The sequence below is a fragment of the Glycine soja genome, chromosome 10 (assembly GCF_004193775.1).
Source record: "Glycine soja cultivar W05 chromosome 10, ASM419377v2, whole genome shotgun sequence".
Classification (NCBI taxonomy): Eukaryota; Viridiplantae; Streptophyta; class Magnoliopsida; order Fabales; family Fabaceae; genus Glycine; species Glycine soja.
In genome coordinates this window covers 3,434,632-3,451,839 of record NC_041011.1, presented here as the reverse complement: position 1 = coordinate 3,451,839, position 17,208 = coordinate 3,434,632, and the positions used below count along the sequence as shown (strand labels likewise).

The window sequence follows — 17,208 nt, the reverse complement described above, 5'->3', positions numbered from 1 at the left end:
ATGCAAAAAGAAGTGACCCGCAAAAGTATTGGAAAGAAAAAAAACGAAAAACGTGATTTTGGGATGATACACAAGTAATTTCCTGGGTTCAATGCACTATAATAAAAGAAATTAATTTAATACCACCATTAGTTAACCAATTAAAAATAAACAAAACGGGAAAAGTGTTGGACTTATTACCAATGAGGTCTCATTGCTTGACATTTCGGACCGAAACTTTTTTAACGAGATGCAACGAAAGTTGATCAATGAACGTCATTAAGGAAAAGTAGACGAAAGTGATTATCAGAATAGCCATGTCATTGGATAGCTACAAAAATACGGTTTAGAACCAAAATGATTCTCGTAATTAAATAAATATATGAAAGTATATACTATATAAATATGCCTCTATGTAAATTTTAAGATAAAATTTAAGGCAATTTAAAAAATTCATATATATATAAAAGAAGATAAATCTATTGATTTATTTTCACTAAAGTACATAAAACACGTTTTCTTCTTGGAAGATATATAATGGGAAAGAAAGAAAATAAAAGGTTAATAATGCAAACAAAAGGGGTATTTTGGAGGGTTTCTCCAATAATTTTACATATGGTCTTTTTCTTTTTCCCGTATTTGTTGCAGAAAATTAATAAAATCAATCATTCCACTCTTATTAGTTATTAGATGCTTTCTTGTAACTTTGGTATTTCTTGAAACTTCTCACTATATTTCTCACCACTTACCCAAGCATGTCCCTGCCTGAATTAATATTGTAGTAAAGAAATTTTATATGGCAAAGTCTCTTATGATCCTAACTATATATATAAGCCATACCAACCTTTCTGCCATAATACCTTAATATTTCAAATATCCCCAGCAGAGAGTAACCTCTCAATCCAAGCTTCAATTATATTGATTTTTTCACATTTCTAAATCCACCTCTACCATATATATCTCCCTCTAATTAAACCTCTCTATCCATATCTAAAATTTCAAAAAGATCTCAATTAATTAGATTTCCCTCTCTCTTTCTCTCTCTAACTATATTGCAAACCTTTCCCTCTGCTTTCAAAATCAGCAAATTCATGGGTCTTAGAGACATTGGTGCTTCACTGCCCCCAGGGTTTCGGTTTTACCCGAGTGATGAGGAGTTGGTCCTTCATTACCTTTACAAAAAGATCACTAATGAGGAAGTTCTGAAGGGTACCTTGATGGAAATTGACTTGCACACGTGCGAGCCATGGCAACTCCCAGGTACATATATATACATACATGTTATATTTACTTATCATCCGTGCTTGATCTTGTTGGTTTATGTGGTTCTTGAGAATTCATTGTTTTGTTCTATACATACATGGCCTCTTCTATTTATGTTTACAATATATATTTCTTATTTAATTTCCATTTCTTTCCCATCTTTTCTGTGTCTTTTGTGATTGTATCAGTAGAATCATCACAATGGTTACTCACATTCAATACTGACTGAAACAACATATATATTCAAAACAATTCATAAAAGTAACTAACATAAATTAGAAGGGAGCATGTCTGGTATATGTAGTTACAGATCTTTGCCTCGAGAAGAGGAAAAGCTGAGAATACAACAAAATTGAAGTGATATTTAAGAGTTAGGGGAGGGGGTGTTACAGTTATGTTACGCGGGTAATAGTTTATTCAGTTCTTCAATGATTCAGGTAGCGACAACTTGATGAATACTTGTCCCTGCCAATAAATAAATCATTTTTTTTATCAAAGAATCTTATATCAATAAATCATTTCTTTTGTTTACAGGAATATATAATATAGTACAAACTTGATTTGTGAATTAAATTGCATTAACTTTATTTTCATAATTTTTAAATTCATTTTACGTCTTTATATTAATATTATTTTTTCTTATCACATCGCTTATGGTATGGCTATATATTAACTGTATATACCTAAGGGATGGGTGTGAAATCATCTTCTTTTTGACATACATATGACTGTATGAGCCTATATAATTGCTTTTGTCCTTTTGAAGTTTGTACATATAGTTGTTTTTTGCTGTAAGCGCGTCACAAACACGTTTATTTTTTATTGCAAATATATCTACATGAAGATCGAAACGAAGACTTTTGTTGTCTGCCTGCTGTGCAGATTCTATATTCCTTTTCTTTAATCATATTTGTTCCCTCACTAGCCATTATTTCCTATCATTTTCTTTCTTCAGTCAAAACAATTTCACCAAGCATCATATTTCTGTGGTTAATTAATTCTTTCACAGTACATTAAATAGTTTTTATTTTTTGCCGATACAAAAATTGATATTACATTCTTCCACAGTATTCTATATTCTGTCTAGAATTACTGTAGTTTCATCTCTCAGTACTTTCTTCAGTGGGATTAATTTCTAAATTATTCTTCTTTTTATACTTTATACAAAAGATCGAGGTGGTGGATATACCTATCTTGAGGTATAAGAACCTTTTGTACAATACTATTTTTTTCCTCTTGATTATCTCGTGCAATAATCTGTTTCTGGTTTCAAAACAAATATGATTTACATGCATGGGCTATATCTATACATATGATGGTCCTTCTCATGTGCAAATATCGTCTCTATTGCATCGTTAGTTACACCACCAGCATCAAAATGGTTGACACCAAACATTGTTAGTGGCTCCATGCATGTATATATGTCTATAAATACACAAATGCACATGCATCCATCACCAGTATTTGTCCATATACAAACGTTTTGGCTTTTTGCTCATCATGAGTCCGTCGGGGCCTTATTTAGGATTGTTTGATTATATCTGTTTAGCTAGATTACAAATGAATAATATCACTAGTAACACTCATTTAGTTATTTTGTGTTACGATATTGTTCATGTTATATGTTTCCTTAATTAACTACTTTTCTAATAGATAAATAAAACTTAAAAAAAGAGAGAGATAGTATTATTTATTTGAGATGAGTAGCTTCTGTTTATTTATAACAACATATTGTGTGTTTGGCTCTCTGCTTATTCACCCGATCGATCATGCGTTTCACTGCCATGTTTTCTGATAATTAGTGAAAAATTATCACTTCTGGTACCTGGTTAATTATTAATAGATTTACCCTTTTGCTGATAAAAAAAAAAAAACAATCCAACGGATAAAACAAATACACTAGCTAATTGTTGCCCTCTGCATGGATTAATAGGTCTGATTAATACATATATAGAATGTTTGTCACTTTAATTTTACACTTACAATGCACACATATATCTGACTTATAGTATGTTTGGAATATATTTTCTTGAGAAAAATAATGGTTTATTTTATAAAGTCTCTCTAATGTTGTTAATAAAAATAAATGATTATTTCTTACAAATAAACTGAACAAAACACCTATTTATATTCGTTCAAATAATTCAATCATTGATTAATAGCATACATGATATTAGTTTGGTATATATTATGTTTTAAACAGAGACAAAAAAGAAGAAGTTAGATTGCAAACTTTTTTAAGTGTATAGATTGACTATTTTATGAGAGGCAACATTCTAGGTACGTGTATAGATTGATAAACTAACTGTTTAAGAATATTCTTAAACTTTGAATTCATAGCTCAGTTCACTTTTCTTGGACATGCATGATTATATAATTTACTATCCAAGAGACTTTGTCTCTTGTTAAGATTCTTATGCATATAAATATATAATTATAAAATAAAATAACTCGTATGATATGATCAATAGTACATATAATATATGTTCACTCAATAATTAAATTAAAAGGAAAGAAAGCCACCTTTTAATTATAAATGAATGGTGCTTGTTCTTTTTGCGTAAATTAATCACTTAATCCACAAATTCATGTGGGGTAAAAGGGGGTTAAAAAGAAGAGTGAGAAACCACACAGGTTACGCAATTACATATTTACACATACATGGTAAACATATTATTCCAAACACCCGTGTTTTGGTCATCTTTATCTTACTGGATTGGATAATTGAAAATTGCATGTCATTTATGTGCTTGCTGACATATGATGGTGATTACACACAAGACCTAATTATTATCATCATCATCATAATTATATTTCTCGGAGACAATTAATTGCTCATGTAATGATAATACATATCCATCAACCATACATTTTTATCCTTAATATATATATACCTACCTTAGTCATGCTTTGTCCATTTGCTACCAAAAACTGACCCATGTGTTCATGCATGCGTGCTATACAGAGGTGGCTAAGCTCAATGCAAACGAATGGTACTTCTTCAGCTTCCGTGACCGTAAATATGCAACCGGCTTTCGGACCAATCGCGCGACGACATCTGGCTACTGGAAAGCAACGGGGAAGGATCGTACGGTGTTTGACCCTGCCACGCGTGAGGTTGTAGGGATGAGGAAGACATTGGTGTTCTACAGGAACAGGGCTCCAAATGGCATCAAAACGGGTTGGATCATGCATGAGTTTCGCTTGGAGACGCCACATTTGCCACCTAAGGTTGATGATTTTCACCTCTCCTATATTATTTGCCTCAATTTTCAAACGTGCAATGAATGTTAATTAATATTATCTTTCAGTTTTCACGCATTTACAATCGTGTAAATGATCACTTAATTAAAAATGACAGTCTTTGATTAATATAAGTGAATGAGATCAGGGCATAGTGGGGCAGGTGCAAGTTTCCCACGTAAGAAATACAAAGCTTATGATTGCAGTTTTATTTATCAGCCCAAACACTTAGATATTTTTTTTTAGTAAATTGGATATCCCCACTGTCTCCACTTAGAGTAAAGAACTACTATTTCTCAAAATTTAATACAGTATCTATAAGAGATTGCCTATTCACTATTGATACATTATTTAATATGCATAGACTTATGTAGAGATCAAAACTCTAATAACATACTTGGAGGATATGATTATATGTAAATTATACCACAAAATATTGAAATACTTTTGACGAATTAACTAATATTCTTTGATAATTATTTTTTTTATAATAAAGGACCAATCTTAGAAATTTAATTTATTTGTTTATTTTTGTTTTTATCTTTAACAAACTTGTAGTTGTAGGTAATTAAATTAACAAAGTTCAAGACTTATTAAAATATATTATAATAATTAATATCAATAAAAGTTTATCCATTTGGTAAAAAAGGAATTCATATTCCACAAAAATATGAATTTGATTTTTAGTATCAATACGAGTATTTTGTTAGTCAATAATCTATAAATATTATTTGAGCCTTTAATAGATGTGTCCTAATTTGGTGAGCCCAAGATCTAATTCATTATCTAAATTTTTTTATCACAAAAAAAATTGTACTAATTAATGAGGTGTGAACGTTGGAGCTAGCTGGGGTGTGATTGGCTGAGCATCTTTAGAGAGAGAGATGAAAGAGGGAAAGAGTATATGTATGTGAGGATGGAATTGGATAGAGTAGAATATATATATTCGTTAATAGATGGTTGTCTTTGCCGCGTAATTTTGGTGTGAAGATAAAGCTTCTTTAGGCGTGTGTTTTGGGTTCACATTTATTTTCGGCAATAATAATTAGGTCAAATTCTATTGTTGTTGATTGCAGGAGGACTGGGTTTTGTGTAGAGTGTTTCACAAGGGCAAAGCAGACAACAGTGCCAAACTCATCATGTACGAGAGCACAGTTCCATCCCTAACTTTGGCTTCGTCATCTCCAACCAACCAAAACACCACACCATCAATTGGGTATAACCAATTTCTTGCCCCATTCTCTTCCTCAATGGCAACCCATCATCACAATCACAATCATCATATTCCAAACCAAAGCCAAAACAACAACAACAACTCCTTGATGGGTCTCCTTCAGTTCTCTAGGGAAACAAACACCAACAACTCTAGCACCGTTACTCAAATTAGTCCCAAATGTGATGATAATAATGGATATGGGTTCTTATGGGACATGGACCTCGAAGAAAATAGCTTCAATGATGGCGTGGCATCAAACTTGGATGGAATGAGATTCTTCGAGCTTGATAATAATAATAGTGTGGTCTTGTTATGAAAAGAAAAAGGAAAAAAGTAAAAAAAAAAAAAAAAAAAAAAAGGAATGTGTACATATATATACATATATTATGCTTCATATATCTCAAGTAAATTAGGGGAAATTGTTGATGTGTGATGTGATGATGGTGTTTGGCTTTAGGGGGCAAGTCACGTGCTTGGATTGGGATCGGTTGTTCCATGGTTGGGGTCTGCTGTTCAAGTGCTTCCAGTGTTGTTAATTAATTAGGCCTTTTCTTTTTAGTATTATTTTTTGGGTGGGGGGAGGTTATACAGTATATTTAGCATTTGTAGAGGAAGATAGTGATCCTTTAATATGTACGTACCATTTGTTAATTTATATATGATATATAATTACTGTCTATAATTTGTCACTAATTCCTCGCTTTCTAAATTATTTTCTATTGTCATTTTTTATACATACATTAGAGTAGATCACACTAAATACTCTTGAAATTTGGTAAAATTAAACAAATTATTTCTTTTTTTATTTACTCTTATATATTGATCCCTTAATTGTTTAAAAAAATACTATAATTAATGTGCTCCAAAAGAAAGGTTATTCTAAATAATAAAAAAACAGAAAATTCGTGTAATTTTATAAAATTTCACTAATTAATATAAGTTACCTGTGATCTTTAATTAATTAAAATACTTTTAGCTGACAAAAAATGTAATTTACTTTTTTGTTGTCATATTTATTTATTCATTAAGGGATACAGTTCTAGTTAACCTTTCGAGATTATTTTTTAATGTAAATTGGCCACAAAACAATAATAAATACTTCTCTCTCTCTTTAGAAGGAATTCTATATATATGTATAGTCTTTTGACCTTATATAATTTTTTTATACGCAATTAAATATATGTTATCCTCGCCTAAATATGCCCGGAAGTTTATACATATTGGATATAAATCGACGGAAAATTTTAAAAGGATTAAAAAACTCCGCAATTAAATATATAGGAAGTTTATATTCATTGCATTTTGCTTTGGATGTAACGAGGCAAATGCAAATATGCAATATATTGTGTAATTTTGTGTGTGTTGTATTGTTAATAAACAAAAGAAAATTCATAAAAAATGGGCTTACGAATTAATAAATTACGTTATTATAAAAATAATTGTATAACATATTTAAAACAACCAGTTTTTGTTTCAAGTGAAATGAAACTCGGCCCCTTAATAAAAAAAATAACATGTTTAAATAATTATAGTTAGAAAAGAATAACAGATTTAAATAATTTTTTATTATTTACAAGTGCTAAATATTTTAAAAAAAATTACAGAAAGTGTCAAGTATTAATTATAAAATATGATAAATATTTGATTATATAATTATACTATTAATGTGTTTGGAAACCCGCTCCCGAAGCAATAAATAGTGTTCAAACATAAATGACGCACAAGCTGTAGCAACTTAGACGAGAAAATTCACATTTACAATGTATGTTCAAACACGTACTATCTTTTGCATGAGTGAACCAAGAGGTTGGGTACTATAATAACTTGATTATTCTCCTACTCATTCTAATTCTTTTGCAAATAATTACTTTGGTTCAAACAAGAATTATTATTTGACAGATAACAATTCTATATACTATGAATAATGAAGATTTTTACTACTAATTGATTAATTAAGTTCATCTTTAAATAAAATCAAAAAAAGAAAAATTTACTAAGCAACATTTTTTTTTCTAAAAAAAAAAAATCAAGCTGACTTCTCCATCATTGTTTGTTTTGCTAACTGGATCTCCCCGATTCATCATTCTTTAAATGATGAAGCGTAAAGATAAAATACAATAATAATATTAACACACACATTAAGTTCATTGCATTATTATATATATATATATATATATATAGAATTCCTTCTAAATATCAAATTTAAAAACAAATATTTCAATGCATGTATGTGTGTGACAAATAAAGTGAAAGAAGTGTGTTTATATGAAAAGATAAGAATAAATTTAAAGCATACAATCATAAATAAATGGATAAGATTCAAAATTATTTAATAATCACATGATTTAAAAAAATGTCACATGACTTTATCTTTTAGTCCTAATATTTCAATACTTGATCCAATGGGCATAACTCACTCTTCTCACTTTCTCATAATAAAAATCCTTTCACTCACACACATGAGTCAAGTAAAAAAAATCTCATTTTAAGTATCTGATAATCATTTTTGTTAAAAATGCAATTTGTCTCGGAAGATCACATGACTTTACATGTGAAAGGATCCCTGGGCAAGTTGCACCTTTGTAGGGTTGGAGCACCAAAATTACGTACCCAACATTCGATCTGAGATTGTTGTCATTGCCAGTTATTACACCACTGATTGTGCCTATTGCCCAACGACAGGTGGCTTGTTAGTTGAAGGGTTTAGGGTGAATCTGACATGGTGATGCAAACCAGTGCAAAGAAAACAAGGATCATGAGGGACTAGGATTTTCAGAATTTTAGAACATGGCATGTCCATTGTGTAGTTCCGTTTTCGGGTTTTATAATAAGAGAGAATAAAATGGATGCACACAATGTGTATTGTGTTGGCGTCACCACGTGCTTCTTCCACTTGGCTATAATTTAGCGACATTCTCTCTCTCTCTCTCTTAATTTTATTCTTTGACTTCTTCCACTATTGAATTTTTTAATCAATATTTTATTTTCTGAATTTTTCTAATTTTTTTTTAATTTTATTTATTAGTCTATTGTGTTACGAACTTATGATTTATTATGATTATGAATTTTGACTTTTAGTTTGCATGTTTAATCTTGTGATTTAGATGTTATTTTCTTTATTTACTCTCTACTATAAACATCAGTCATATAGCCATATATAAATAGTTAAAATTAAACATTATTTAATGATTATATAGTTAGTTAAAATATCACACACACACATATAAATATATATATATATATAATCTATTAGTAAATATTTGCATGTTTCATCCTCCATGTTAGAAACCTAGAACCTCGAAGGTAAAATTTTTATAATGTCACTACTAGAAAATAAGGTTTTAACATCGGTTATTTAAGACTTTCAACATCGGTTATTAATTGATGTTGAAAGTACCGATGTGGAAAGTAGTATCATTAACATCGGTTTTTCAAAACCGATGTTAACTAATAAATACAACATCGGTTATTTAAATAAGCGATGTTATATGATACGAATTATTAAAAAAAAAATTATAAATCTATAAATTAACATCGGTTTTTTAAAAAACTGATGTTGTAAGTGACATTTAACATCGGTTTTTTAAATAGGCGATGTTATATGATACGAATTATGGAAAAAAAATTACAAATCTATAAATCAACATCGGTTTTTTAAAAAACTGATGTTGTAAGTGACATTTAACATCGGTTTTTTAAATAACCAATGTTAAATGTGACATGTGACATCGGTTTTTTAAAAACTGATGTTGTAAGTAACATTTCACATCAGTTTTTTAAAAATCTGATGTTGTAAGTGATATTTAACATCGGTTATTTAAATAGGCGATGTTATATGATATGAATTATGAAGAAAAAAAAGTTATAAATCTATAAATCAACATCAATTTTTAAAAAAACTGATGTTGTTAGTGACATGTAACATCGGTTTTTAAAATAACCGATGTTAAATGTGATATTTGACATCGGTTTTTAAAAAACTGATGTTGTAGGTGACATTTCACATCGGTTTTTAAAAAACTGATGTGAAATGTTACTTACAACATCAGTTTTTTTAAAAACCGATGTTAAAAAATGTTGAGGTAAGTGACATTTAACATCAGTTTTTAAAAAAACTGATGTTGTAAGTAACATTTCACATCAGTTTTTTTAAAGACCGATGTTGTTTTAGAAATTTATTTTTAACATGATGTCTGTTTTTTCAATAAATCCCAAAAATAACCTGCAAATTTTAAAATCAGACCACACAACATATAATTTTCATTCTGTTTTGAAACAGTTTTTACCAGAAAATTCAATAAGAAATTTACTAATTACTATGAATTTAAAACATATTTAATGTTGAGACATGAATTGTAAATTAAGTAAGTAAATATAAACTACAATTACAAGATTGTCTAAACATCCTAAGTTTCATTTTTCACTTTCAAATAGTACTTTGCCCACTGGTTGCGAAGCGCCTTCAATCTTTCTGGTTCCAATGGTCTAGGATCAGTGAAATACTGCATGATATAATAAAACATAAGTTAATAATATATTAGCAATCATAATAATATGAAATTTGGTGAATTAAAAATTACCATTTCCCAATTATTCTGGAAATTTCCTAAGATTATAGTTGACATCCAATGCATGACGTAATACCCACACTCAGTGCTTCCTTTTTGTCTATTACACTAAATACATTATGAAATTTAGATATGCAACGTTCAGTACAAATTAGTCTACACAATACTAAAATATAAGTGAAAACATATTGTTTAAATAACTTACTTTAACAACAATCCACCTAGCAGGAGTCTTGGATTTACTTTGTTGAGTATCGTCAAGTCCTTTCAAAGCACTATTGAATACAAACATAGATTCTTATTGTACATTTAAAATTTTGATTTACCTGACTAATGCTAATGCAAATATATTAAAAAACAACACTGACCTATTAATTATGCCTTTGAGGTAGTTGTCTGGCTTATTATGCAACGAACAAAACCAAATGACAACATTTTCCTTAGGCAAAATGACGACCATTTGCCAATGTGCACTGCAGTGGAGACCAATATATGTTATTATACTATTATACATTATTTAAATTCATTTGTTGAGTTTAAGTTACCCATTCAAGTAGGCTCCTAGGTACACATCTCGTTTTGAATTTTGCATCCAGTTCTTAATGTAATTTTCTGATTCAAATTGTGATTGGCCAGATCTCTGGATAGACTGTGGCTCGAGGAATCCATACACATCGATATTCCCAGCTCGCATACTTGTCTCAGTCATATGCCTATTATTGTTAACACAAAGTAAATTATGCATGAAGGTAAAACAATAAATTAGGTAACTAACAATAATCTAAATTGACTTACAGAATCCACAACTGTATAATAGATATGCTGAGACATTGACCACCATGTGCAATTTCAGACAGATCTTCATGCTTTATGTACAAGGGAAAGTTTTCATTAAATAGGCCAAACAAGGTAGCATCCCACATAACCTGCAATGGCTTCAGAAAAAGTTGTGGAATGGTCAATGTCATTAGATATAGCGGATCATCGACCTCATCATCCGGCCTATCTGCAGGTTTCGCGGGTCTCACAGCTCCCTGTTTATCCAACATAATTAATTGACATAATTTAATCACAGTAAACATTTTAATTGGAAAAATAAGCATTTAATGACACTAAAATACCTGTTCTGATAAACGCTTGACTAGATGTGTCGGCCAAGCAAGGAATGTGTTAAGAGCCTGTCCCACGACCTTAACCTCTTTAGTGGGTACAGGAATGGGAGCATCTACATCTCTAATCTCCTCAACACCAACCTTAACTTGATCATGCAGCAAAGGAATGTTGTGAATTGTTGTAGATCCCTCATAAACTCTTCCCAGGGCAACCAGGCGAGAAAGATATTCTTCAATATACAACCCACATTTGTATGAGTCACCGGTGTCTAGATCGTTCCCTGAGGGATCAACACAACTCTCCTTTGTGCTGACACGAGCAGCTGAAGGACCAACATCAGGTTCAGGAGGCAGTGCGAGTCCCTGTGATTGCATTTGGCTGAGGGATAACATTAGCCGTCGAGTGACTTTTTCTGTGATTGAATCCTCTAGTTGGTCCTTGATTTGTTGCGTCAACTGTTGCAGGTATTCGGGAGCAATGGAGGAGGTCCTTGAAGCTGATCCAAAGTATTGTTTGATGGTTATACCGGCTCCTACAGCACGCACACGACCAGGGTGTTCTGGTCGCCCAATGGCAGCAGTCAGTATATCATAACGTCCATGGGTAACAAAGAAACCTGTGAGGCCTGCTCCTCAAGCGCATCCTGTGAAGAACACATTTATTCTATACTTAATCACACAATAAAAAAAATAATTACAATTATGAATTGAAAGTGACTTACAATCTTGTCAGCAATTTCCTTTGCTGCTTCAGATGTCATGTCACCAGTTTTCTTGGTGCGGGCTAGCTTCCACTTCACGTGTCGTTTGATGGGAGATGGAGGATCAATGACGGTGTCAGTGCTTCCGGATTGAGTTGCTTCCTCTAGTTTTTTCTTTCTCTTCTCATCCATCAACTTTTTTTCTAAATATTCATAACCCCCACGAGACATCACGTGAGGGGCAGTGTTTTGTTTTTGGACAGCTTGTGCTTTTTTTCGAACATTCTGTAAAAATGAAACATTAATGAAACTCATGATTACAATGTATTATAATAAGTTCATTTAAAGTTAAAAAAATGAAAATCCCAAATTAGTTACCTCCCATGAAGGGTCTCTACGGCTCTGGCAAAATTGGGTCCATTTCTCCTTGCTAATGCCGTACATTTTGCATACAGTGTCATCAACACTATCCTTGTCAGCTGCAAGTGCCCATTTCGACGTCAAATCAGACTTAAACTGTCTCCACCGCTCCCCCACAGTCTGAAGTATTTTCTTTTTTGTCCTTAAATCAGATGCTTCAGGGATATCAAATTCAGCCTAACAAAGAGTAAATTAGGTTTTATTAATACTAAATTCAAATATTTGGCTAACAAACAATATGGAACATGAAATAATACATGATACCTGAATATCCTCCCATATCAAATCCTTCTGAGTAATAGGGACATGCTTCCAATTTTCGTATGTGACATCCACCTTATCACGAGCAACGATCCCTAAATATGTTCTAAATTTCTTGCTGTGGGGACCGTCTGCTTTGCCAGTAACAGGATCCACATGGACAAGGGGTCTCTCTGCCCCAACTGGTCTAGTCGCCAATAATCTTAGGCGTGAGGCCTTTCTAGTCCGCTTCAATGGTGGTGACGACGAATGCGATGTTACACCAGTAGAAGGAGGAGGAGGCGGAGGAGAGTTTGACTGTGTAGCCATTTGGCTGTGAAAAAAAAAACATTAATTCAATATGTTATAAAAAATAAATGCGTATGAATGTAATTAAATGAATTGAAATTAAGTACAAAATAAAAAAAAATTACATTAGACGATGTTAATTAATTCTCCTTCATCGTGATCATTACGATTAGCATGAACATCGTCAGTTTCTTCTCCGATGACATTAGGTGACAATTGTGTGGACAAAGGACTAACATAAGTATCAATGTATGAATAATCATCTTCAACATTGACACCTATTGTTTTTCCATGTAAAACCACTGACCACCTTTGATCACAAGGGTCTTCGACATAAAATACTTGTTTCGCTTGTTCTGCCATAATGAAAGGATCATTCTGGTATGCGAGTTTGTTAAGATCCACCAACGTAAATCCCACATCATCGGTCCGCACACCGGTATTACTGTCAACCCACTTACATTTGAAAACACAGACAGTGAATTTGACATAGTTAAGCTCCCAAATTTCTTCAATGAAACCAAAGTAAGGGATGAAAGCTACACAAGGATTGTCATCATGTACACTAGCGAAGTGTTGAGATTCAGCCCTTAGGGTAACCCCACTGTTTTGCATTGTACTTTTTTGGTCTTGTGCTTTTGTATAGAAGGAATACTTGTTTATATCATATCCTTGCCAAGTTATAACATTTCTTTTAGGTCCATCTGCTAGCTTTCTCAACATTTCAGAAGCATTATCATCAGCCAAGATTGTGTGTTTAAACCAATCTAGGAAAGTCTTGTTATGTTTTTTCAACACTGAGTTCTTCGACATTTTTGGATTACTTTGTTTGACTAAATTTTCATGACGAACTATGTATGGCAAAACTTCATTACTATTATTCAACACATACAAGTGAGCTTGTTGCAAATCTTCTACACTTGGAGTGATGACATGCAGTCCTCTTGAACCCTTACCTCTTACTCTTTCGTCATGCCGAGACTCGGGAAGCCCAACAGGTTTAGCTTTTTCAATGTACTCTGAACAAAATTCAATGGCTTCTTCTGCAATGTACCTTTCAACAATAGATGCTTCAGGACGGTGTAGATTTTTGGTATACCCTTTTAAGATCTTCATGTATCGCTCAACCGGATACATCCACCGCAAATAAACAGGACCACAACATTTGATTTCTCTGACTAGATGAATAATTAAGTGAACCATGATGTCAAAGAATGCAGGCGGAAAATATATCTCCAACTCACACAATATAATAGCAGCCTCATTTTCCAGTTCGTCTAACTTCACAGGATCAAGAACTTTGCTACATATAGAATTGAAGAAAAAGCACAGCCGAGTTATGGCAAGCCTGACTTTGTTAGGCAAAATGTCTCGTATGGCCACCGATAACAATTGTTGCATCAAGACGTGACAATCATGAGACTTTAAGCCTACCAACTTAAGATCCTTCAAATGCACAAGGCTCTTAATATTTGAAGAGTATCCTTGTGGAACTTTGACCCGTCGTAGGCATTGACAAAAACTGAACTTTTCCTTTCTGGACAAAGTATGACAAGCTGGAGGCAAGTATATTTTTCTACCATCAGACCTTGGATGTAACGACGCTCGAATACCCATCTCAGCTAGATCTTGACGAGTATTCAAACCATCTTTTGTCTTGCCGTGAATGTTAAGGAGCGTCCCAATGAGACTATCACATACATTTTTCTCCACATGCATAACATCAATACAATGTCTAACATCTAGATCAACCCAGTACGGAAGATCAAACAAAATCGACCTTTTCTTCCATATGCAAGTCTTATTTTTGTCTTTCTTTTGGACCTTTCCAAATATTGTATTTAGGTGTTGAACCCGCTGGAAAATCTGGTCACCAGTCAACGGTACCGGTGCATTTTCATGATCTTGACTTCCATTAAATGCTTTTTTCAATCGTCGGTAAGGATGATGAGGTTTAAGAAAACGTCGATGCCTAGTGTAAACTGTTTTTCTTCCATGTTTCAGTTGTATGTAGCTTGTGTCTTCTTCACAGATGGGGCATGCACGATGGCCTTTAACACTGTAACCGCTCAAATTCCCATATGCTGGAAAATCATTAATGGTACAAAAAAGCATTGCACGTAAATTAAATGTCTCATTTCGAAACCCATCAAACACTAAAACTCCTTCGTCCCACAACTTTGTAAGGTCTTCAATCAAGGGATTGAGATAAACATCGATGTCATTTCCTGGCTGTCTTGGGCCCGTTATCATCATAGACAACATCATGTATTTTCGTTTCATACACAACCAAGGAGGCAAATTGTAAATCACTAGCAAAACTGGCCACGAACTGTGTTGCGTGCTTAAACTGCCATATGGATTCATTCCATCAGTGGCTAGTCCAAGCCTAAGATTTCTTGCCTCTTTGCCAAAATCCGGATACAAACGGTCTATCTTCTTCCATTGCAAGGAATCAGCCGGATGACGAAGCATTCCATCACAGTTTCTCTCATTTGCATGCCATGTAAGGTCTTTTGCGTCGTCTCCATTAGCAAACATACGCTTAAACCTTGGAATGATCGGAAGATACCACAACACCTTCGCTGGGGGGCCCTTGTTTGAGTTTTCATCACTACTACACTCCTCATCATCCTTGAGTTTGTACCGTGATACCCCACACCTAGGGCATTTCGACATTTCTTGAAATTGATGTCTGTATAATATGCAATCATTCGGGCAAGCATGAATCTTCTGATACTCCATACCCATGGGACACAATATTTTCTTTGCTTGATAGTAACTTTTAGGCAATGTGTTTTCCTCTGGAAGCATGTCGTGCACTACTTGAAGCAGTGAACTAAAGCTTTTGTCACTCCACCCATATCTGGCTTTGATATTAACCAGACTTAAAACTGCCGACAACAGCGTCAACGAATTCTTGCACCCCGGATACAAAGGTTTCTTTGAATCAGTTTGTAATGTATCATACATAGGGGCATGTGCTTGCTGAAAAGACTCTTGTCCAAGGTCACGAATCATATCCTCCAAGCGATCTCCCATTTCTACATCAAACGGTTCGGATTGTTGCCCACTCTGCATGTCTGTCATTTCACCATGCCATATCCACGTCGTATAATTCCTCTTAATTCCATCACACAACAGATGCTCTCGTATGTCATCCAGTATTTGTCGTCTTCCATTCAAACAATTGATGCAAGGACAATAATATTTTCCATCTTCATCCGGTTGACCTCTTTCTGAAGCAAATTGTAAGAATTGCTCGACGCCTTCCTCATATTCTGGGCTGATGCGACTTTCATTCATCCAACTTCGATCCATCTAAGTAATAACTCGGTCATACTCTCAAAGTTATTCGATGCATGAAAATCTCACTTTTTTATTATAGGTGTGTCCCTATCCCATTTGGGAAGACCGTCTTTTATGGTAGCTTCATACATCAGGGTTAATTCTATTTTGTTAAATTTGACAAAATTTTGGCAGCATTTCGCATTGGTCTCCAAGTACACAACATGAAATCGGTGAAATTAATTTTCCGATAATCAAGTATGCACCCAGAGAACAACTAGAAATGCATTACCGAAATTTCATCAAATTAAACAAAATAATTTTAACCTTAACACATGAATCTACCATAAAAATATCAGTCTCCCCAAACTGTCCAAACGGACAATTCAAGATTAAATACAATGATTAATGCAAACTATCCGCAAGAATCATTGCATCCAATCTCAAACGGGAATCTAAGGTTCACTCATCATGAACACAATTTATATAGCATATATCAATTGTCATTAATGGCAGTGAACACGTAATAAAAATATTCATTGGTAACAAACATTTGTACCTGTGATGATGAGCAGCACGATCCAAAATGAAAGCAAGAATCAAATAAATAACTGAATGAACACCTACATCAATCATCATTCCGAAAAACAGATATCAATATGAATGCTACACTCAAACTTTGAAGAAGAATAAAGGATAATATGGCGGAAATGATACAGTGTTGTTTGCACCCAAACTCTTACTTACGTGGCTAACATAATATTTCGATTAGTGTCCAAGAACTATAAAATCCCACACATCTTTGGCTGAGATTGATGGTTGACCATTCTTTTGAAGAAATTAAGAAGAAGAAAAAAATTCTTATTTTA

At 33.0% G+C, this 17,208-nt stretch overlaps 2 protein-coding genes and 1 long non-coding RNA gene across 4 annotated transcripts; 1 reads left to right on the top strand and 2 right to left on the bottom strand.

Annotated features, from left to right (window-relative positions):
* Positions 1-695: 695 nt before the first annotated feature.
* On the top strand, positions 696-6,394 carry LOC114370321 (NAC domain-containing protein 21/22-like). Its single transcript, XM_028327631.1, has 3 exons — positions 696-1,239; positions 4,208-4,473; positions 5,562-6,394. Exons 1-3 carry the CDS (start codon positions 1,071-1,073, stop codon positions 6,015-6,017), a joined length of 891 nt encoding a protein of 296 aa, XP_028183432.1. The 5' UTR covers positions 696-1,070; the 3' UTR covers positions 6,018-6,394.
* A 3,586-nt stretch (positions 6,395-9,980) lies between these two features.
* Positions 9,981-10,340, bottom strand: LOC114369968. The gene is made up of 2 exons (XR_003657744.1): positions 10,282-10,340; positions 9,981-10,203 (listed from the first exon to the last, which is right to left on the bottom strand). It is a non-coding gene; the product is annotated as an uncharacterized LOC114369968 (long non-coding RNA).
* A 1,700-nt stretch (positions 10,341-12,040) lies between these two features.
* LOC114370719 lies at positions 12,041-16,990 on the bottom strand. 2 transcript variants are annotated; one of them, XM_028328113.1, is made up of 4 exons: positions 16,899-16,990; positions 12,767-13,076; positions 12,461-12,679; positions 12,041-12,367 (listed from the first exon to the last, which is right to left on the bottom strand). In XM_028328113.1, exons 1-4 carry the CDS (start codon positions 16,976-16,978, stop codon positions 12,056-12,058), a joined length of 921 nt encoding a protein of 306 aa, XP_028183914.1. In that variant the 5' UTR covers positions 16,979-16,990; the 3' UTR covers positions 12,041-12,055. The 2 variants fall into 2 exon arrangements, with proteins under 2 accessions (XP_028183914.1, XP_028183915.1); XM_028328114.1 differs by lacking the exon at positions 16,899-16,990 and adding an exon at positions 13,177-13,585.
* Positions 16,991-17,208: the final 218 nt, after the last annotated feature.

What these genes read in the sequence shown, in the direction of transcription:
- LOC114370321 (XM_028327631.1), top strand. Translation starts at nt 1,071, where the DNA reads ATGGGTCTTAGAGACATTGGTGCTTCACTGCCCCCAGGGTTTCGGTTT. An exon ending in CGAGCCATGGCAACTCCCAG is followed by an intron (nt 1,240 to 4,207) that starts GTACATATATAT and finishes CGTGCTATACAG; the next exon opens with AGGTGGCTAAGCTCAATGCA. An exon ending in CGCCACATTTGCCACCTAAG is followed by an intron (nt 4,474 to 5,561) that starts GTTGATGATTTT and finishes TGTTGATTGCAG; the next exon opens with GAGGACTGGGTTTTGTGTAG.
- LOC114370719 (XM_028328113.1), bottom strand. Translation starts at nt 16,978, where the DNA reads ATGATGATTGATGTAGGTGTTCATTCAGTTATTTATTTGATTCTTGCT. An exon ending in CGTGCTGCTCATCATCACAG is followed by an intron (nt 13,077 to 16,898) that starts GTACAAATGTTT and finishes TTTTTTTCACAG; the next exon opens with CCAAATGGCTACACAGTCAA. An exon ending in GTAGAGACCCTTCATGGGAG is followed by an intron (nt 12,368 to 12,460) that starts GTAACTAATTTG and finishes TCATTTTTACAG; the next exon opens with AATGTTCGAAAAAAAGCACA.